At 44.7% G+C, this 23,844-nt stretch overlaps 1 protein-coding gene across 1 annotated transcript in view; it reads right to left on the reverse strand.

Moving 5' to 3' along the window:
- The window catches only part of CPSF3 (cleavage and polyadenylation specific factor 3), a 244,970-nt gene that overhangs the window by 17,092 nt on the left and 204,034 nt on the right, over positions 1-23,844 (reverse strand). Inside the window, exons 16-17 of the mRNA XM_078647825.1 lie at positions 12,437-12,506; positions 126-222 (exon numbers count right to left, since the gene is read on the reverse strand). Coding sequence (XP_078503951.1) covers positions 126-222; positions 12,437-12,506 — 167 coding nt within the window. The remainder of the gene's footprint in view (positions 1-125; positions 223-12,436; positions 12,507-23,844) is intronic.

The raw sequence follows: 23,844 nt of genomic DNA on the forward strand, positions 1-23,844 counted from the left end.
TTTCATGACAAGTCGTAAATGGCAAGACAATGCATTCCCTTACAAAATAATCAGTCTTAATTTATTTTCCAATAATGATGTGTTAAATCCCACAAGTAGTAATTCGGCCCCTTTTTCTTACATACCCTGGTTTCCAATGATAAATTGGCAGTTTTTCCGTCCACTGTTACCGTCAAAACAGAGTCATCTTTAGAACTCACACAATCATCTCCAAAGATGTCTCTACAATAAAAATAAAAAACACATTAGTTGCAGTTGCTAAACGCATTGATAAAGAGGTTCCATTCACTGGTTTTACTGTATGTATAAAAAAAAAAATGTTCTGGATTGTAAAAATGAATGAAATGAAAGCCAAAACAATACAGAAAGCACATACAGCCACATCCCCTTTTACAATGTATTAATGCTTACGTTAGCTTTTTGTGCAAAATGATTTAATATCAAAGACAAAGCTCTTTAGGTGAAACACACAAATTACAAAATATGGTGTTATATTTCATACAGGCACCCCGATATAGGCTTAGGTAGTAACCAAACCTTTCACCTACATTTCCCCTGCCCTTACACTACATAATGGTTCTTGGTACTGACCTTTTACCTAGTTACTGTACTGCTTAAATGGCATGGCGTTTTCCCTGCAAACTAGCCTCATTCATTATGCACGAGGATTCTTAGAATCTCAGCAGGACTACCATCTCCTGCATAATAACTATGTATAAGGGTCATTCCTTCCATCATCCTAGGATGACATGACACAGAAAGGTAGATCCCCTGTGGGTACCACTTTAGAATATAAGCACCATCTCTTTGCTGAAGCAGGAGAAGAGAAAGCGGACTTCCAAGCGGACACTGCATGCAGGAAACTCTGCGTCTTGTGTCAGACACTCCAGCTCGCAGTGGTCTGACATACCTCGTGTGGTGTCCATCTCCAGACCAAGACGGGGTCCCACAGTCTCTCACTTCAGATAATGGAGTTGGCTTTATCTTTAGGGGATTCTTGACTCTAAACCTACATACATACTAGGTACACTTAGGTGCATCTAGTTAGGGTTGCATTGTAGGAGCACGCATTATTACTGTCATGTATTTATATACCTGCCTCTATTAATGATTTTAGCACTATGGTAGGTATCTTCCATCCTTTTACTCTGTTGGTGCTGAGACAAAGTGAGCACGAGTGACTGTCCCTTCATGAACCGTGGCAACAGTACCTTTCGCTCAGAGTTGTCATGTTTGATAGTTGCCAGGAACTATTCTCTCCTTGGTTAGAGAAGTTTACTGTGGCACTGTGAGCTAGCCGTTATACAGGCAAACATACCTGGTGTGGGTGTCTGGAATCAGTCTGGACACCAATCCCACAGTCTATGTTGTCTAAACGCACAGATCCTATATAGGTTAATAGGAAATACACGAAAATGAATTCCTAATATTAAGAGCAACCACTGAACAAAAACTTTAAAAACATGAAGATAACAAGTAAATATATTTACACAGCTCACTACCCAAAAAAACCCCCCCAAAAAACTCGACGCTCTATATAAACTTTACAGGATGAACAGTCAGAGACTGAAGCCTAGCAGAGAGTATTTATCGTTTTTTATGGGAAGTACTGTATAGTTTGAATTACACAGGATAAACTCCTTTACGCATAACCTCCTCTTCATCCTCCTTACATTCCTGATGAAGCCGTGGGCCTCACTGACAGACTTCATTATACCCATTGCTTCCTACACAGTCTTTACTCTGCGCCATTGGTCCCCCTCCCTTGGCCTGGCTCCACCCTCTATATGTCCTACCATTAAGGGCATATTACAATCAATTCTGTTGGGTGGATGGGGGACGGCAGGAATAAAGAGTACAATATGTAAGCTAAATATTACTGCTACTTCTCCTAGCTCTTCTCATCAGTGGGGATGTACACTGAATAAAAAGATATTTAAAGAATTCTGGAAAAGGAAAATGCTACTTACCAGTATGCATCTGTTCTTGGCATGTAGAGCTGCAGAGTAGTACACTTTTGCAATAGATCGCCACCTGGTGTTGGGCTCGGATGATTGCAGGTTGTCGTCTTCTTGGAAGAAGTCTTTGTAGTCACGAGATAGGAGACTCCTCCCTTGGACAATACTGCGCATGGTCATCGACTCCATCCTCAGATTGTTTTTCGCCATGATGGAGTTATGTTATGTTATAAAGGAATTTATACATCGCGCACTGCTACTCAAGAGTGTCCTGGCGCGTGGGAGAAAGAAAACGAGAGACCGGAGGGACTAGAAGGACTGTTTAAACAGATACGTTTTTAGCCTCTTTTTGAATGCGGACAATTCCTCAATATGCCGGAGGTCCTCAGGGAGCCCATTCCAGAGCGTTGAGGCCTTCACTGAAAAGGACATCCCCCCCCAGACACGGTCTCCGAAATCTAGGGATCACCAGCCGTCTTTGCATAGCAGACCGCAAAGGGCGATTGGGAATGTAGAGGGACAGCCTTGCACCAATATAGGCAGGTCCCTGACCATGAAGTGCCTTATGGGTCATAGTCAGTGCTTTGTAATGCACTCGCAGGGCAACAGGGAGCCAGTGCAGATTACTCAGCTGCTTGCGCACGCTTAGGCATCTAGGGATATTAAATACAAGCCTAACAGCCGCATTCTGGATAACCTGTAATTTTCCCAGACGATATCCTGGGATGCCAAGGTAAAGGGCGTTGGCATAATCCAGGCGTGCCAGTATTAGGGCCCTGACCACCGTCTCCCTAGCAGCACGGGGAAGCAAGGGAAAAAATCTTCTCAGGGCTTTTAGTGTGCCAAAGCTCACCCCAGACAGCCGCGTTATCTGTTCGTGAAAGCCTAAGTCACCCCCAGACCAAATTCCCAGATTTTTTGCAACACCGCAGTCTCCTGCGGGGCAAGGAAATCCGGGAGGCCAGAGAGACTCTCTAAAGGCAGGTGGAAAATGACCATAGAGGAGCACCTCGGACTTCTCTTTGTTACATTTCAGGCTAGCCTGGGCCATCCATGAAAAAACTGCTGATAAGCAGCGATGGGCCACCTCGGTTTGCAAATCATCCCCCTTCCAGGTAAAGAGAAGCTGGGTGTCGTCGGCATAGGCCATCATTTTGGCACCCAGCCTCTCCGCAAGACCGATCAGGGGGGTGAGGTAAGTATTGAACAAGAGGGGGCTCAAGGTAGACCCTTGAGGCACCCCTGTTGCTACCATGGAAACCGATGAAGAGAAAGGGGGCATCCACACCTGTTGGGAGCGATTATCCAAAAAGATCTAATCCATTCCCAAGCTGTACCATTGATCCCGATGTCAGACAGGCGGGAGAGGAGCTGGAGATGGGGTACCGTATTGAAGGCGGCAGAGAGGTCGAGTAAAATCAGAGCCGCCCTGCCGCCTGCATCCAGACACTCCCTAATAGCCTCCGAAATTTCCACAAGGGCCTTTCAGTGCTAAATGCAGTTCTGAATCCAGATTGAGCTGGATGTAAAGCTCCTGTAGCCTCCACAAATCTCTCCAGTTGTTTGAAAGCCACCTTCTCACACACCTTAGCCAGGGCTGGTAGGAGGGAAATGGGGCGATAGTTGGAAAGAAGAGGGGTCAGCAGAAGGTTTCTTGAGAAGGGGGAGGAGTTTTGCATGTTTCCATTGCACAGGCACCCTCCCTGATTGGAGTGAGTCATTCACCAGCTTCACTACCTCCGGCACTACTGTCTCAGCCACCCCACTCAGGACCCTAGCATGGCAGGGGTCTGCCGGTGAGCCAGATTTTAGTGACTTGAGTATGGCTAGGACATCTCTCTCCTCGGCAACGGAAAAATGTGAAAAAAATTGGCTGGGAACAGTGGGACATAAGGCAGGCTGATCAGATAGCCTACGGACTATCCCTTTGGGACAGTCCCCTCTATCTTGAATCTTTTGTATCTTGGCAGTGAAAAAGTTGGATAGATCCTCACACCATTGGAATGAGTTCGGAGAGGGGGGAAGTTCCGCATTAGGGGACAGAAAACTGCGTACGATAGCAAAAATCTCCTTGCTATTGTTGTTAACTTTAGAAATTGTCAGCAAAAAAGTTACCTTTAGCTTCTTTAATAGCAGCATAATATTCCCTCTGAGCGGCCCGCAGTGCCGCCTTCGCACGAGGACAATACTCGCGGCGCCAGCCCCGCTCCAGTTTTTTACATGTTATTTTCAAAGCTTTAAGGGAGTTGTTAAACCAAGGTTGGGAGGGAGAGCCTCGAGGGGGGCCCTTCCTCGCGGACTGGGAAAGTGAATTAGTTGCCTGGCGGATCCAGTTAGAAAAACTTTCCACTGCCTCAACCAAGTCGGCGGTTTTGACCGGAGATGTAAGGGCCAAAGCTCTAGCTAGAGCTGGGATGCCCACCAATATGGGTGGCCGCCGGCACCTGCTGGGTCATATGAGTAACATTACAGAGATCCAACAGGTCCTTCGACCCAGGAGCCAGCCGGTCCTCCAGGTGTATATTCAGGTCACCTAAAAGAAGAAACCTGGAGAACTGGAGAGCCCGGGAGGCAATAATCTCGTCCAGAAATTTAAGGAAAGTGCTTGGTGGACCCGGCTGCCGATAGACCAGTACCCCACCTAAAGAAAACTGAGGAGACAGGGCCAGTGAGAATTCTAATACCTCGGCCTCTGGGATCACCCGTGTGCACTCCTTAATTGACCATATATCTCTGAACACTATGGCAACACCACCCCCTCTGCCAGATAAACGGTCCACCCGTACTATCTTATACCCCCTAGGGATAGCTAGTTCCACCACTGGCGAGCATGAATCGTTCAGCCAGGTCTCGGTGACAAATAAGAGATCAAGTTGTTCGTCAATGATAAATTCGTGGACATCGGCGGCATGTTTAACCATAGACCTTGCATTAATAAGTGCTGCTCGGATATTAGTTTTAAGGCCAGAGGGAAGGGCGGGAGCAGGTTGACTCAAGTTGTAGCGAAACTGACAGAAAGGGCAAGCCCTCGTCCTATCTTTCCGGACGTCCCAGTCTCTAGACCCACAGGAGACGCTACCTAGTTTAAGCAATGTATCCCGGTTATATGAGATCTTTACCGCCACATCCTCGACCACGGAGGGATCAGGGCTCCTGGCCCTGGGCACTGCCGAGGCGCGGACGAGCGCAGACGGGCTTACCTCTGGCGCGCCATCGTTGCGTCTGCTGCGCTCGTCCGCTGCGCGCACGAGGGCACATCGCGTTTTAATGGTGAACACCCCCGAGCAGCTGGACCGCTAACTGCGGTCCAAGCAGCCTTCAGGCTGCACCCAAAATGGCGCCCGCCCTCCACTCAATCGGCACGAACAGCCGTGGTGGACCGGGGCTGGGGAGGCCACACAAGAGGTAACAGAGCACACATTATAATGTTTTTAAAAGCGCAGCTTACAAAAACAAATTATCACAGATTAAAAGAAAGTTCGGCGCCTGCATCTAAATCATGCAGGAGCGCCGCTTATCATTGCTTAAAATGCAGTTAGTAGAAGGAAAGAGAAAGGATGTCCATGCGTGTGCATCTAAGTAAGATGAGTACTGGAACGGATACAAGTCCCGGGGAGGCGGGAGGGCGTGCACGACTCTGCAGCTCTACATGCCGAGAACAGATGCATACTGGTAAGTAGCATTTTCCGTTCGAGGCATATGAGCTGCAGATCGTACACTTTTGCAACGATTGTGCAGCACTGTCTCCCCTAGCAGTGGTCGCCTGTATCTGTTGCAGTATATTGAAACAGTGTTCTAGGGACAGCTTGGCCTACTGCAGCTTGCTGCTTGGCTTGCACATCAACACAATAGTGTTTAGTGAAGGTGTGTATTGCAGAACATGTTGCTGCCTTGCATATGTCCTCTAATAGTATATTTCCTAAGAAAGCCATAGAGGCTCCTAGTTTGCAAGTGGAGTGTGCTCTAGGAGGAACTGTTAGTGTACGTTTAGCTTTCTGATAGCATATCTGTATACACTTCACAATCCACCTGGCAATTCCCCCCTTAGAGATGGGGTTGCCTTTGTGTGGGGGAGAGAAAGATACAAATAATTGTTTTGTCTTTCTGAAGGACTGAGTCCTATCTGTGTAGTATAACAGGGCTCTTCCAACTTCTAAGGTGTGTAAGGCCCTTTCTGCAACAGAGTCTGGGTTTTGGAAAAACACAGGTAGCTCTACTGATTAGTTAAGATGAAAAGGAGTGATAACCTTTGGCAGGAATTTTGGATTAGGCCTAAGAACCACTTTGTTAGGATGTATTTGAAAAAATGGTTCTTGTATTGTGAATGATTGTATTTCACTAACTCTTCTGAGAGAGGTGATGGCAACAAAGAAGGCAGTTTTCCATGTTAGGAATTGCAATTCATACTTGTGTAAAGGCTCGAAGGGGGGTCCCATAAGTCTTATGAGGACCACGTTCAGGTTCCATACCGGAGCAGGTGGTAACCTAGGTGGGATTATTCTTTTTAACCCTCCCATAAATGCTTTGATTGCAGGTACTCTGAAGAGAGATAGATGTTGTCTATTCTGTAAATAGGCTGCAATTGCTGCCAGATGCAGACGTATGGAAGAATAAGCTAGATTGGACTTTTGTAGGTGTATAAGGTAACAAATTATATTTTGGATGTAAACATCCAGTGGATCAATGTCATTATTGCTACAATATATTGCAAATATCCTCCACTTAGCGGCATAACACGCTCTGGTAGTGGGTTTTCTAGCTTCTTTAATTATGTTCATACAGTCTGGTGGCAGGTTTAAGTAACCAAACTCTAAGACTTCAGGAGCCAGATGGCCAAATTCAGTTGGCTTGGGTCTGGGTGTCTTATTTCTCCATGGTTCTGTGTTAACAGGGAAGGCGTGAGGCGTAATTTTTGGTGTGGAGCCAGTGAGAGATCTAGTAGTGTGGTGAACCACGGCTGACGTGCCCATGTGGGAGCTACTAGTATTAGTTTGAGAGACTGTTGTCTGAGTTTGCGCACTACTAGTGGAATGAGTAGGAGAGGCGAAAAAGCGTACGCAAATCTGCCTGACCAGTTTATCCATATCGCATTCCCCTCCGACCGTGGGAGTGGAAACCTGGCGGCGAAGGTTGGGCATTTTGCATTTTCGTGGGTGGCAAACAGATCTGTGGATGCCCCCACATTTGGAAGAATGGTTGAAGGACTTGTGGATGCATCTCCCATTTGTGAATCTGTTGTGACTGTCGACTTAACAGATTTGCTATCTGATTGTGAATTCCTGGAAGGTGTTCTACAGTCAGATGTATGTTTTGAGGAATGGCTCATCTCCAAATGTTCTGTGCGAGCTGGGACAGTTGCAGAGAGTGTCCCCCCCCCTGTTTTTGTATATAGTACATGGCTGTCATATTGTCCGTCCGGATTAAGACAGCTTTGTTTTGTACTTGCAATTGAAACGTCTTGATGCTAGGAAAATTGCTAGTAGTTCTAGATGGTTGATATGGAGCATTTTTTGTTGGTTGTTCCATTGGCCTTGTGTCGTATAGTGTAAGAGATGGGGTTCCCATCCCGTGGGGGATGCACCTGTTGTGAGCACCACTTGTGGAACAGGCTCTAGGAACGGCCGTCCTCTTGTCAAGGTTTTGGTGTTCCACCATTGCAGACAGCGATATGTACGGCTGTCTACCAACACCAGGTCTGTGAGCTGACCTTGAGCCTGATTCCACTGTTGTGCTAGACATTCTTGTAGTGGGCGCATTTTCAGTCTTGCATGTGGAACTATGAAGATGCAAGACGCCATCATGCCTATTAGTCTCATTAACACTCTGGCTTGGAGAGACTGCTGGTGTTGAAAAACGGAGACTAAGGTCTGAATGCTCTGTATCCTGGCTGGACTGGGATACGCTAGAGCTGTGGATGAGTCTATGGTAGCTCCTAGATACTGATGAACGTGCGAAGGCTCTAGGTGCGACTTGGTGTACTTTATGGTAAACCCCAAGTCGTGCAGTGTTTGAATTGTTTGCTTTGTGTGTTGGACACATTGACTGAATGATTTTGCTTTTTTTTATTTATTTAGAAAGTTTTATATAGCGCGAACGTGACCCGTGGGTATCAGAGCGCTTCACATAATATATGAACAGGAGGTATATTAGAAATACAGAATACATATACATGAGGTAGATTAGACAAACCATTCACATAGCGTTACCTAAAGGGAATGAAGGTAGGTAGTTATAGTTCCATACATTAGGTGTAACCTACTGCTACAATTCACCTAGCATTGTCTTACTGGACTATGGTAAGTTACTTATACTTTACATAACTAGGCGTATCATACTGATATGAGGTAGATGCGGTTAGTACTAACACCAGGATAGCATAATGCTAAAATTTTTATGAGCCAGTCGTCGAGATAAGGGTAGACCTGTATCTGTTGTCTTCTGAGATGTGCCGCTACTACTGCTAAGCACTTTGTGAACACTCGTGGTGCTGTTGTGACCCTGAAAGGAAGGACTTTGAACTGATAGTGCTGTCCTTGTATGACAAACCTTAAATACTTCCTGTGAGCAAGATGTATAGGAATGTGAAAGTAGGCGTCCTTTAGGTCTAGTGTTGAAAGAAAATCGCCTTTTTGTTGTAGTGGGAGTACTTGTTGCAGAGTGATCATGAGAAAATGATCTGATTGTATGTAATGGTTGAGGGGCCCGAGGTCGAGAATTGGTCGCAGTGTCCCGTCCTTCTTGGGGATTAGGAAGTGCAGGGAAGAAACTCCTGTTCCCTGTTCCTCTAAAGGAACTACTTGAATAGCATCCTTTTGTAGAAGTGCTAGAACTTCCTGTTGAAGCAGAGTCATATGGTCTGTAGACCTTGGACGCTGCCTGGGTGGTATGTTTGGGGGGGGGGGTTGCTGTGAGGTCTAGGCAGTAGCCATGTTGGATAATCTGTCTCACCCACCTGTCTGTTGTGATGGACAGGTAGGAACTGTGATAATCTGCCCCCCACAGGAGTGGAATGCTGTAGAGGAGGCAGAGGGAAGTGACTGTTTGGTAGAGGAAGAGGAGCGATTGTTGTAGTTACCTCTACCTCTTCCCTTATTGTTATTGCCTAGGTTTTCTCCTCTAAAGTAACCTTTGTTAGAGGAGGTCTGTGTGTGCGTCTTGAAAGCTGATGTATCGGCGCCGGTTTGCTTAGAGCCTCCTCTATAAAAGGAGCGGCGAAAAGAACTTCTAGTTTGAGTGGATTGTAATGCACCCATAGACTTAGCTGTGTCAGTGTCCTTTTTAACTTTTTCTAATGTGTTATCTACTTCTGGCCCAAACAATTGGTTCTGATTGAAGGGCTGGTTGAAGATGGTAGTCTGTACCTCCGTTTTAAAACCTGAAATGCGTAACCACGCATGTCTGAATATGACACTAGTATTGACTGCTCTGGATGCTGTGTCCGCTACATCCAGTGCACATTTAATTGAGGCATTAGATATTAATTTGCCTTCCTGTATGAACTAGGTTGCCTGATCTTTATATATATCTGGGAGGCGCTCCATGAGTTTTTCTAATTGGTCGTAGTGAGCCCTGTCATATCGTGAGAGCAGGGCTCGTGTATTTGCTATGCGCCATATATTTGTAGCCTGTGCAGCAATCCGTTTCCCTGATGCATCAATGACTTTGGATTCTTTGTCAGGTGGGGCGTATCTCCAGAAGTCTGGCAATTAGCTATTTTCCGTGCATTAGACACTACTAAAGAGTCTAGTGGCAGATGTCCCTTAATATAGACTGGATCAGATGGTGCTGGTCTATATCTCTTTTCGATTCTTGGATTTAATACCCTACATCGTACCGGGTCTTTAAATATTTCTGGAGCATGTTTAATGACTCCTTTGATCATGGGTAGTATTTGTGTAGACCTTTGTGACTGCTCAAATGTATCGAGTAAAAAAATCCTCATCAATGGCATTAGAGTGCATTGAAACCCCGTGGTAAAGGGCAGCTCTATTTAAGAGATGATTAAACTCAATACTGTCTTCTGGAGGGGAAGGTTTTGTTGGGTAAGACTGAGGATGAGGGATGTCGGGCACATTGTGTGGTGGGAAACTATATAAATCCTCATCTCTAGGGTATTCTGGATTGACATCCTCATCTACAGGGTATGTATGTGGCTCTGGTATGTCATTCCCCCCACCTATATCATACGCCTCATCAGTGTGGTGTGATGATGCGGAAGATTGAACAGGATAAACTGTAGTTTCAATGTAAGGCGGGATAAGAGAGGAAGAAGGTGAAGGAGAGGAAGGGTGCATTGGAGAAGTTGCACAATCCTTCTTTTTAGCAGGAACCCCAGGTAGAAGTGGTGTGTCTGCTGGTCTCTTATAAGGAATAGCTTGCACATGTCCAGTTTTTGGATTGATATGAACTTTCCTTTGCTTAGGATCTGGTCTAAACAGTTCTTCTTCTACAACCTTCTTCGGCGTCGATTTTTTCGGAGCCGATAGGGGTTGTTTTGTGTTTTTTGCTGTAGGAGGCGTTATCGAGTCCCGTGGCAAATTGTTCGGTGCCGAAGATGGTTTCGGCTTGGTAGAGGGCTTAGGTGTCTCCTAATCAGGCCTTGGAGTCTTTGGTACCGAGGTTGGAGATTTTGGAGTGGAGACAGGTCTGGTTGGTCTTGAGGCGTCGGACTCTGGCTTTCCATCCTTATTTTTGGAACCGGAAGGTTTCGGAGCCGGAGCTTTTTGCGGATACGGTACAGATTTTGGCTTCGGCGCCGGTGCATCTTTAGGTTTCGGTGCCGATGGGTCTTTGGGCACCGAAGGGCGTTTTGGCTTCGGTGTCAAAGAATCCTTCGGTGTCGAAGGATGTGTGTGCTTCGGTGCCGATGGAAGAGGTGGAATTGGCACATGTGGTCTTGTCGGTGACGATGCACCGGAAGGCGTATATGTTTTCCTCGGAGCCGAGCCCGAGGGCGGGGCGTCTGAGGGTATATTTCGGTCTCGACTGGGCCCCATGGGCGGAGTGCTGACCGTTGCCTTTGGCTTGGGTAGTGTCTGTTGTGCAGGGGCAAGAGTACTCACGGGTTGACGAGATGGAATCAAGTCATCTGAGTCCTCTGCCTCCGATATGATCTGGAGATCAGGCGAGTTTTCCTCAGCGACGAATGGAGCCTTGTCCTCGGAGATGTCTGCGAGTGGATCTTCGCCCTCGGAGATGTCTTCTTCGACGATCTCCTCCCCGAATATAGCCTCCGGTGCTGGTCTCCTCATCTCGTGTCTACGTGCCCTCCGATCCCGAATGGTCTTTTTCGATCGGAAGGATGCACAAGCTGTGCAGGCCGACTCGTTGTGTTCGGCTACAGACAGAGGTTGCAGACCTCGTGATGGTCGCTATGAGGGAATTTTGCTCGACATACCGGGCATCTCTTGAATGGAGTCCTGTCCATGAGGCGTAGGCCGTACGGCGCCAATAGGCCCAACGGCACGCGTCAACGCACCGGAATGTGTCCGATGGTGTCGAAAGCATTCTATTCGATGTCGATAAAGTTTTTTCGCTTCGAAATTGCTGGAAAAGTCTTTTCTAGCCGGAGCGGAAAACTCTCATCCGAACCCAGTGGCGGAAAAAAACAATCTGAGGATGGAGTCGATGACCATGCGCAGTATTGTCCAAGGGAGGAGTCACCCATCTCGTGACTACAAAGACTTCTTCCAAGAAGACAACATCCTGCAATCATCCGAGCCCAACACCAGGTGGCGATCTATTGCAAAAGTGTACGGTCTGCAGCTCATATGCCTCGAACATCATCTTTCCTCTTGCAACATGCAACATCACATTGCAAAGGAAAAATAAACTGAATGCATAAAAAAAAAAATGAACTGAAAGAAGCCACTCCATGAAAGACGCAAAGATTTTCAATTATGTTGCTCTACCATTTTTTCTTGCCTCACTGCACTTGAATGTAATAATTTCCAGATTAAGTTATCCTAGTTCTTTAGATGAATAACTGAAAACCTATGCACAATTGTAAATGTTTTTCTAATGCAAGACAACATATCTAGACGCCTGGAAATAGACCGGCCTAAAATTTGGAATATTTTTCCATGGTCTAATAAAATGGTGTATATGTTTCAAAAGCCTCTCCCCTGTCTCCATGCTTATGTGCTATAGGAATGCTTATGGATTCACGGTGTTTCACTATTAGAGTAGAAAACCTCGCTTGTGTTTTGAAGACCTGCTGGATCAGAAAAGCTGCACTTTTCACACAAACATGCTGTACTCGAGTGGAGGGGCAAAGGGGGCAGGGGGTAGAATGATACTAAAGGTGGCTGGCCTTGCCAATGATTCCCCCAATGTAATACAGAAAAATAATCTGCTAAATAAAGCTTCTGCCTAGGTAAAAAATCCAACACCCCTCACAAATGAAACACACCCTACAAACACTAATACACACCATTAGCAACATTTGAAGTGGTTTCAAATTTAAGTTACAAACTCACTGGAGCATTATTTCTAGCTTCTTAGTATACTCCTCCATGTTAACAGTCTTAGGAATCTTGTACACTGCAGCTGAAATAAAAAGGTAATTGATACTGTGAATTTGTCGAGAGTTTTTCCAGCAATAGCATATTTTTCTAATATTTACATCTCAAAGAAACAGTACCTTAACAATTCCTTTTTGTTTTTTAGTTTTAATAAGTCTTCCAAAGTCACATTATGCTGTAACGAAAGTACCCAATTATGACCATTTAGGAAAATGAATGCGGTTTTCAGTAACAGTGACCACATCCTAGGACTTGAGTAAGGCTTTCTCCAAAAGTTTTGAAACAGATCAACACTTGAAAATTATTACACTTACCATTGGATCTTTATGAGAAAGGTATACCAGCCAACTAGTGTGCCTCATACAGGCAGATCTTTTTGTTAAACACAGAGGTAAAAGGTTCTATCCAAAGTACTGGCCTACTGCCTGCTGCAAGTGGTTGACAAACGTATTCCACCCAAACAATCGCGCTTCATTCCACTGTGTTCTAGCAGTCCTAACATTGAACGCTTGAAAGGTCTTTAACTCAGTTGACTGGAGCTACATGATGGCTGTCTTGGAGAGGATGGGATCTGAGCCGGAGTTCCACTTCTGGATCCGCATATTATACACTAAACGAGTGGCCAGAGTTAGGATTAATCGGGCAATATCGAAGGAATTTGAGCAAGGGAGAGGAGGATGAGGAAGGGATGGCCACTCCCTCCCTATCCCTCCCCAGCCCCCCCGTCCGGCCGCTTGCCCTGGCTGGACCTGCTCACATGTTGGCTGCGTGGGTTGAGGTGTGGTCAAGAATGGGAAGATGTCACTTCCCTCTATGCCAATGACATGCTGCTGTTCCAGGTGGGTCCAGTGCATTCCACTTCCAGATACAGATACTTAAGATCATAGACATATTTGAGAAATACTCCGGGATATACATCAACTGGTACAAATCAGTAGCATTATTGAAAACCACCGGCAGCCTGACTCAAACCCCTTAAGTGGTACTTAGAAGAATTAAAGTATCTTGGAATCTATGTAACTTTGGACCTTTGGGAATTTCACCAATAGAACCTGGGAAGGGTCATGGTAAAATACAAGTGAAATGTGGGACCATTGAGGAAACACCCAATGTCTTTGATGGGCAGGGCCATGTTATATATATTGATTGAGTTTCCCACATTTCTTAATATGCTACAGAACATGCTATATGAAGTAGCAGTTGATTTCTTTAGGGCAACGGATGCAGTACTTTCGACGTTACTATAGGGTGGGAGGGAAGGTGGTGGCAGGGGGAGGGGGTTCAACGCTTAGCATTGCAAATCCAGACTAGGAGCCCTTATGAGGGCAGAATCACTGCCTAACCTCCAGCCATACTACAGTTTGTCACAGCTACGTGTGCTTCATCTCCCCTCCAAGAATCATCATTAATGACAGACTACAGTGGCCCGGGGGTGGGGGGGTGGGGTATGTGAGTAGACTATCGCAAGAACTAACCCACCCAACATCCACCTCTGATAGACTTAATAGTTAAATTATGGAGGAAAGCCACTAGGAAACTTGGATGGAAGGGTAGGGGGGGTGCTAGAGGACCTCCCCACAGTGAGAATTTGACATAATGGCAGATCTGAAAATAGAGTGAAGAAACAATAGAATATAATAGGAGTATCAACGTTTGGCTATATTTGGTTGGATTCCTACCCTTTGAATAGTGGCGACAGCAAAACTGAACTAGTGGATAATCAGTTTTTACGCTAGAACATGCCCTGGCGGGCTACGAGGAGATACTGTAGGATGTGGTGGACGAATCTCCTCAGGTTGTATTGATGGACAGCCCTCTACAGAAGCATGTGATCTCTCCAACCTACAGGACGCTGCTAAATAATAGCCAGCTGTCCCTTGCGGCATTGTGGGAGACTAGGGGCTAAAGGTTGGGGGGAGGCATGCCCTCACCCTAAGAAGGTGGTCATAAGAGCAGGAATCAGATGAGTGGAATTAAAAACATAGCACCGTGCTTATTACAACCAGAACCAGGTTATTTCATATGGGGAAGACCGACCATGGCGTTTTTGTGGGGATGCGGTAAACAAGGGATCTTGCTGCACACCCAATGAGACTGCCCCAGGTTGCCGCCATAATGGGATTTAGTTCGCCCGCTGTACCTCCCTGGTGACAGACCCAAAACTAGCCATGCTGGCCTTCAGTTGCCTGCAAAAAATTTGACAAGATATGGGGCAAACAGAGTGTATTCAGTAACTTGGATTGATACATGGCGAGGTGGGGAAAGCAACCAGGCAATGTTATTCTGGTTATATGGAATTACAGATGTGAAATACTATGATGTTGATATGTTTCTATGCTTATAATATGATTTCTTTGCTTAAAGCACACAAAAAAAACGAAGATTTTTTTTAAAATTACACTTCATTCTTTTTTTTTCCAAATTAAAATCAGGAGTTAAAGATTCATACAGATGACATGGGGGCTCGTTCAAATACACTTTATAAATCTATGCATCACAGAATTAAGCCTGCAGTCTGCATAGATTTGCCGATTTTCACAGATTTCCAAAGACTATCCTTTACAAATAATAGTTTTTCAAGCAAGCTTATAGTTCAACATGCATACCCTAGTGAAAAGTCCCCTGAAGGACACATTTAACATAAACCAATAGGAACAATTTATTGATGTCAGATATATCGTTCACACTACAAGGACTCATCAAGGGCAGCTCTGCAGTCAGTTGTTTGGACAGTCAGTCAAATACGTCTTTAATGTATAGAACAAGCACATACAAAAAAGACTTGTAGAAAGAGGTTAGAGACAAACTGCAGGAAGAATCAACTTCTGCAGCTATAAAAGATATATACATAGAGTAATGAAAACAAATCAAACATCTCAAAAGAATAAGTCTGAAACACAAGTATCTTTACAGGCAACATGGAAGTCACTGAAATTATTTTAAAACACCTAGGTTCACTTATAATTAAGGGAAACGTGTTAAACGTATGTTGGTGGGGGCTAATTCGTTTAACAAAAAGTAATGCACAGTTGGTGTCAGTGTACATGGTCATAACAAAATTGAGGGGAACCTTATCCATCACCCAAAAATACATAACTTAGGACGGCTGAATACCGTGAAATTTATGATAGTGCATTCAAAATACAGACTGACAGATGGACTTATTTGATTTTTAGGGCTCGGCTGAACGCGCGGAAGCGCGTCGCCGCCGAGAACTTATTGTGGCCGTGTCGCCTTTCCAGGAGACATTCCTGGCCGCGCGCATCGCCTTGGAGGCGATTCGAAACGAGCACGCGCACGTGCTAGCTGCATTCTTTCAGAATCACACACAAGCGCCCATGCACGCATGCACGCACATACAGGCCCCCCCACGCTGCATTCTCTCACACACACACAAGCGCCCACGCACGCACATACAGGCCCCCCCACACACATACACACGCGCACGCACACAGACACACGAGTGCCCACATCGCAGCGTTTTATTTTTATTTATTAGCGTTTATATTTATTATATCAAAAGCTACATGTAAATGAACACTTATTATGTATTACCCATGCAAACCTGCTTCAACTTTACACTGTAGAGCGCATGAAACCAAAACAGATTCATTAATCAAGTATTGCCTTATTTTCGATAAAATTACTTAGTTATTGGTGTGGGATTAAAGTTCAATCAGAATATAAACCTACAATTGAAAGAAAACGGCCAGGAAATATGCGACAGTCTGGCTTTCGGGTTCTGCTTGATGCACGCTGCCTCTCCGTAGGGAAACACCTACCGGGGAACTTTTCAGATGACATTCGCGGGGTTACTGCAGGGAAGCAACGGGGGTCGGCGGACTTCGAGCTCTGATTATGGGAGAGTGTCGGGAAGTGGGAGCTGAGACGGGGCGGCATTACACGGCACAGCATGCAATCTACGCCGACAGGTACTGATTATGTGTAACTCACAGTACATGAAAATTGACTTTATGCCCAAGTCAGTTGTGTATATATAGAATCCCCCGAGTCATTTTTAAAAGGCTCATGAATTGCTATAAAGAGCTATTTATGGAAGAAACCAAAGCGTAAATCTTAAAATGATCTTTTTACTTCTAAGACAATGATGCGAGCAGAGCCGAACGGCTGTAATTAGATATTCGCGGCTGTAGATCAGATGCATACGCTGGGAGCTAGAACTGCCCGAAGAGGCGCTCGCACTTCTGCAGTATATATCTGCATTAATTTGTTCGGTATTAATGCGCTCACTCATTACTTAAGTGTGGCTTACCTGCACAGCCCATTTAGCGCAGCTAGAACATTTCCCTGCACTTTAACCCTCATTACGAGGCGCTTTATCATTAAGTTTGTGTGATAATTTATTAACATGGCAGCACATCTTTCGGTTGTCACAGGTGCAGTTTTCCAATCAAGTTTGGGTAATTTTAAATGTGCATCCGACGTTTAAAGGTGGTTTGATTCGTAATTTTCTGTCAGAGTGCCATAAATCATGCTGGCAATGGTACTCGCTCTAGCATGTCGACCTTTAGGTGGCTCGCATTTTGGATTATCTTACTGGCCAATACTGCTGATTAGTGGGCACCTACGTGTACACTGACCCTCTCTCCCCTTATACCATAGGTTACTTATCAACCGTTGTGCCTACCAAGCATTTCCAGCCACGAGACGCACTATGCTTCAAAGTTTCCTAGTAGGTTTGTCCCATCAAATGACCATGCCATTTATTTATGATTTAAAGAAATGTAATGAGCAATGCCAATAACTCTACCTTTAATGATGCCGAGACCATTGCATTGTAAATGCTTGTTTATAATGAATTTGTACAACAAAATAGGCATCCTGGCACAAAAAAACAAGGAAAGAAAAAGTATACATAGAAAATTAAAAAAGAGGCTAGCAAAGGGGCAGCGATTGCAATGCTCTCTTGAAAAATATGTGAGGAAAGGTTTTTAAGATGCAGAGGATTTAAAGTTGTGGACCCAGAAATTGAGGAGAACTGTCAACCATGCAAGAGTATTTCACACAGGAAGGGAAAATGGAAGTTGCGACTTGGATCGTAGCATTATAATTGGAGTAGTGGGCACAGTGTTTAGGTGCGTAAAACATCCTATGCGTAAAACACAGGGCTTAAAAAGGCAATCCTCTGCTGAAATGGAGGTCAATGAAGTTTAGTTTAGGCATGAGTAACATGACCAATTTGCCGCAGCTTGCACACTGCAAGTACAGCCGAGGTTGGTATCTGCTTCTACAGTTTGGCGAAGGATGACTTAAGAGGCTAAGATGCTACAATAAAGACAGATTGTGTGTGATGGTGGCTGGGTAAGTAAAAATATTTTAGTTCTCAAGCTCTTGAGAAATGCCCTAAGTAGTTGAGAAAGCATTTACATGGGAGAAAGAGAAAAGTTGTAGTCTAGTAGAACTCCTAATATTTCATGGTGGGAGAAAGGTGCAACTCCCAGTATCCAAATCCAGAGAGAATGGTCAGTCACTTTTGTTTTCCACACAGTAGGATCTCAAACTTGCTTGCATTAAGCATGAGTAAACTGCATGCCATCCATGACTCTGGTTGACAAGTTGGAAGCTCTGCGAGTCAACTGGTTGATTGAGTATCTTTGGGATAGGAAATAGCCCTAAAGCCACATGATGTGATCAGGAGGACAAAGGGACATATGAAAACCTTGAAAAACATAGGAGAAAGAAAGGATCCTTAGAGGACCCCACAGAAAATGGGTTGAGTAGAAGAGTGACAGGGTTGAAGAGCCACAACTTAAGTACGAACTGGAAGAAAGGAGAACCAGGCAGCCACTTACTGCCAATTTCGGATATATAGTTTAGTAATATGGTATGTTTAGCATATCGAAGGCCACAGAGGGATAGAGCACGATTAGGGCTACAGAGTTGCCTTGATCCAAAATAATCCTTAATTCCTCAAGTCCCAGAGCTAAAGCCATCTCAGTTCCACAAACGAGAAGGAATCCCAACTGCTAGGGAACCTAGTAGTTGCTGTCTACAAGGTACTTGGTTACTCGCTTTGCTACCACATGCTTGGTGAGTTTGAAAGGCAAGGCAGCAGCTTGTTTATGTAGTTTATTTTTTTTTTTAAGTTGGGGTGGTGGGGACTACTACTGTATTCCAATCTGTGATAACCACTCCAGAAGAAAGACCTAGATTAGAGAGTGTGGTCACTGGACATAGTACCTATATGCATGACTACAGGAAAAATACCAGGCAAATATTATCAAGAGAGCCAGATTTGATAAGACTAAGCAACAAACCTACAGGTTTATGGAGCAAAGCTGTCCCAAGAATCAACTAGAAAAACAAAGAGAAACTGAGTGGTTATGGAGCTTTTCAGACTGCAGGTTTTTAATGTCAGAGTAAATGTCAACTGGGCAAGAAGAGTTGCAGAAGGCTTTTAATGTTGTAAAAGACGTACTGTCAGTGTTTCTGGATTGAAGTACTTTATTACAAAAAGTCAGCTGTAGCTCTCAAAAGTGCAGTATACTTGTTAAACTGCCTAAACGTTCAAATGCATCTCCTTTCATACAGGAAACATTAAAATCAGCAGTCACTGGCCAAGGTGCTTCAAGTTTAATTTAAAATCATAGAAATCATTCAAAAGTACCCTGGAGAAGTTGCACTCGTCCAACAAATCAAGAGAAACTAAAAACGTTCTAACTCATTAGGAACAGAAATAATGAAATTAGTACACATTATCACCGTAATGAGATATGTACTGGTAGCCTCAGCCTCTCCACTTTTTCCTTACTCTTAAAATGTCCTCTTCCCATTATCATGCTCACCCTCTAGGTGCCTGCCAGCTACCAAACACCCTGCCATACTCTCTTACCATGTTAAATATACAAACAGAATGTGTAGATTTGACAGTGGTATCTTGGATTGGAGAAACAGGGGGACATGACTTGCCAAGACAAGAATTGTTACTAGGAATAACTAAATGGTTGCATACCAGTAGGAGTAGTTTCGCAGTGTGACAAATTTTCCGGATTCACAAGCTGTGCATTATTCCTCCATCTAGTGGTTGGGCCGGAATAGTCTTTTTTTGGTTGGGTTTGACCACCTTTTGGTGCCAGGTACGTCCCCTCTGTGACGTCAGACTGTATTCTGGAGGTTGACGTGCGTGGTAGCCATCTTCAGATTCTCTTTTTTCGGCTTGGTTTCTATTGGTAGCCCTTGAGATGGTAATTAAATAAGTGATGGAATCATTTGCTTCCTCACCCGTTTCTTTTCCTTGTAGGGGAGGCTGGGTGGGTCGCATGCGAATCCAGAAAATTGTTCAAGATGCAAAACTACGCCTACTGGTAAATAACCATTTATTTTTGCAGCGTGAATCCTTTTCTGGATTCACATGCTGTGCATTAGATTATGTATCTGTTTCTCCCGTGCTTGGGAGGCTGTGGTGAGAGGAATGCTTTGTAATGGTGTTTGGTGATGCCCATGTTGCAGCGGCACAAATAGTGTCAATGGGTACATTAGCCATGAAAGCTACAGTTGCTCCTTTCTTTCTAGTGGAGTGAGCTGTAGGTTGTATAATCAGTTCTTTTTTGGCATAGGCATAACATGACTTGTAATATCCATCGTGCAATTGTTGCCTTTATGACTGGTGATCCTGTGTTGGTGTGGGCGTATGCGACAAACAATTGTTTGTTTTGTGTATTTGTTCTGTTTTTTGTAAATAGTACAGTAACGCTCTCCTTACATCCAGGGTATGGAGACTTTTTTCTGCTTTAGTCCTTGGATTTTTGATAAAAATCAGCAGGAGAATATTTTGATCCAAGTGGTATTTTGATACTACCTTTGGTACAAAGTGTGGGTTCATTTTCAAAATCACCTTGTCTTTATGAATTTGTAGGTATGGTTATTGTATTGTTAGAGCCTATAACTCACTCTCCATAGGGAAGTAATGGCAGTTCAAAGGGTTTGGTCATTAGTTGTGAAAGCACTGTATTTAGACACCATGTGGGTACAGGAGCTGCCTTCGGTGGGGCAATCCTTTTTGTTCCTTCAAAGAATGTCTTAATTAGAGGCATTGTGAAGAAACGTTTGCATGCTCTCCCTCTTGTATATGCTACGATGGCAGCTAGGTGCACCTTTATGCTTGAGTAGTGGACGTTGATGTCCAGGAGATGAGTTAGATAAGTGATTACTGTCTCCTGCGTGTTGATTGAACCCCTCGGATTGTTAGCAGTGCACCATGTGGTGTATCTCTTCCATTTTGCTGTGTAGCATTTTCTTGTCGATTGCTTCCTTGCCTCTTTTAGAATGTCCAGAGTTCTTAGATGCAGTTTGAGGTGACCAAATTCTATGTATTCAGGCGCCAAGCAGCTAGGTGCAGTGACGCTGTTTCCGGGTGAAAAATGTGGCCCTGTTGCAGATGCTGGTCTGCTTTGTTACTTATTGTCCCTTTGGATAGTTCCAGTAAGGTTGAGTACCATGTTTGCCTTGGCCATTGAGGGGCAATGAAAATCATGCTTGTTCCCGTGTTTTTTGTTTTTTCTAGTACTTTTTGTATTAGGGGTATCGGTGGAAAAGTGTAAGCAAATATCTGTGACCAGTTGAGTGAAAGTGCATTCCCCTTTGACAGGTATGTGGAAACCTTGAGGCAAAGGACTGGCATTTCTTGTTCTGCATTGTTACAAACAGATCTACCACTGGAGTTCCCCAGCGATTGAACAGGTATCGAACTGCTGACTGTTTCAACTACCATTCGTGAGAGTAGTTGTTCTGTCTACTCAGCTGATCCGCTGTAATGTTGTCTACTCCTGGCAAAATGCACAGTTTGTAGGTTGATCTCCTGAGCCAGTGCCCAATGCCAGATGTCCTGTGCTAGTTTGCTCAGTGGAAAGGACTTCGTACCTGCCTGTTTTTTGAGGTAGAACATGGTTGTGGTATCGTCTGTCTGGATCAGCACAGTTTTGCCCTGAATGTGTTTTTGGAATGCCTTCAGCGCTAGAAAGACAGTCTTAATCTCCAGACAGTTGATGTGTTTTATGGAATCCGGTACATTCCATTAACCATGTACTTTGAGCTGGTTGAAGTGTGCTCCCCAACCGTTGAGGGATGCGTCCGTGGTGATTGTCACAGATGGAGTTGGGTTTTTGAAAGGTCTCCCCTGTGCTATGTTGTTGGATGCCCACCATTGTATCTATGCCTGCACCCTTTATGTAACAACCACTAGATCTTCCCAACTTCCTGTGGCCTGAGACAAGCTGTCGGTAAGCAATTCCTGGAATGGGCGCATGTGTAGGCGAGCGTGAGCAATCAGTGGGATATGGTTCCGCACATATGGAGTTTAATCTTGCTCCTAGGAAAGTTTTTTCCCTTACTGGATTAGTGGATGATTTTTGTGGTTTATTGAAAAACCCAGTTTTTGAAGCGTTTGTACAGCTGTTTGAAAATGAGTGCGGCATGCTTGTTTTGAGTGTGCTCTTATGAGCCAGTCGCCTAGATAGGGATAGACATGGAATCCTTCCTTTCTCAGATGCGCTGCCACTGCTGCCAGGCACTTTGTGACGACACATGGTGCAGATTTTATTCCAAATGGAAGTATCTTGAATTGATAATGTGTTCCGTTGTGTAGGAATCACAGGTACTTTGTGTCTTTTGTTCATAGGGATATGCAAGTAGGCGTCTTTGAGGTCTATGGTTGCCAAGTAATCCCCTTTTGTATCTGTGGTAATATTTCTTGCAGGGTACACATTTTGAAGCGTTGTTTTAATATGAACTGTAGGTCCAGGATTGGTCTTAGAGACAGATCCTGTTTGGGTACTAGGATGTATGGAGGGTAGTTTCCTGCAAACCACTCCTGTTTTAGCAAAAAAAAGATTGCATGCTTTTAGCAATGTTTGTTCCGATTGAAAGAATTTTTCATGCACTTGGTGTGTTTGCCGGTGGTCTCTGTCAGTTCTATGCAATACCCGTATTTTACCAAATGTAATATTCAATTGTCCGTTGTGATATTTTGCCATTGTTTGAAGAAGAAGTATATTCTTCCCCCCACTGGTGTTTTGTGTGGGTCCTTTTTTGCAAACGAGTCAGTTGGAGCAGTTTCCTCTTCCTCTTGAAGTTTGGCCTCTGCCTCTTGTGCGAAAAGGCTGCTTCTGATGTTGCTGCCACCTTGGTAGCTTGACTGCTGCCCAGTTTGCTGTGCCGAGCCTAGACTTTGTGACTGTTGTGCCATTTGCTGCCCCTGGCCAACGCGCCTTTTCCAGTGGGTTTTTTGCCATTGAAATCACCTCTTTTAAAGGATCCTCTATGCTGTAGGGCTTCCATCGCCCTTGCTGTTATTTTTTTTTGAAAGACCTTTATTGCACACTTCTGGAGTAACACAGCTTTTGGCCTACAACCCCTGGGGCCGGCCACATCATTTATAATTGCTTCTCAACGTTATATTGTCAACACAGCCCTTTAGCCGACATCCCTGGGGTCCGGCGGCGCTGCATGGAAGGGTGTACATAATTTACACAATGTGTACATCGGACCTGCTGTTATCTTTTTTAATCTGTTGCAGAGATTCACTGCCTTCTTTTCCAAAGAGTGCATCTCCCGTGAATGGTCTGTTGACTGAAGTTTGAACTTCCTGCTTGAATCCGGATTTTCTGAGCAAGGCAGGTCCTTCTCGGGAGGATACATGTGCACATTTGCCTGCCAGCAGTGTCTGCTGCGTCAAGAGCTGACTTAAGGCAAGAATTTGCTATGTTCTTGCCTTCCTGGACAATTGATTTTGCTCTCTTTTTGCCTTCTTGTGGGAGCTTGTTAAGAAGCTCTTCTATGTCTTCCCATGCCTCCTTTTCCATTTTCCTCCCTACCATGTCCATTCTTTTACTTACCTTTCCTGGAGGAGGCCCGGTATTGGAGACTTCAGTGGCTCTCCTTCTGGCTGTGGTGGCAATGGTAGAGTCTGGCACTCTGGTCCCCTGAATGTACTTAGGGTCCTTCGAGGAGACTTTGTACTTTTTCTCCACTCTGGGTGTTATTCCCTTGCTTGAGGATCATGACTTGAAGGCTTCTTTGCCTTGAGCCAGGATACGGGGAAGCATAAGTAGGTACTGAACTCCCTTAGTGGCAGAAGCCAGGGTTTCTAATAGGAAACATGTGTCTTTTTTTCTCTTCGTCGAGGGTGACTCCAAAATGGTCTGCTGTTCTCCTGGCTATGCCATTGTAAAAGGTTGTCGTCTAGCGGCGAAGAGTTCGCAGGATAACTGCATATCTCCTCCTCTGGGCTTTCTGTGTCTAATTCGTTCCATGTATCCTCGAAATTTTCTGAGATTTCTTCCTAGTCAGGAAGGTCTTCGTACTCCTCGGGTTCGTCTTGAGGCTATGGGGTGAGAGGTGATTCG

The sequence above is a fragment of the Lissotriton helveticus genome, chromosome 6 (genome assembly GCF_964261635.1).
Source record: "Lissotriton helveticus chromosome 6, aLisHel1.1, whole genome shotgun sequence".
Classification (NCBI taxonomy): Eukaryota; Metazoa; Chordata; class Amphibia; order Caudata; family Salamandridae; genus Lissotriton; species Lissotriton helveticus.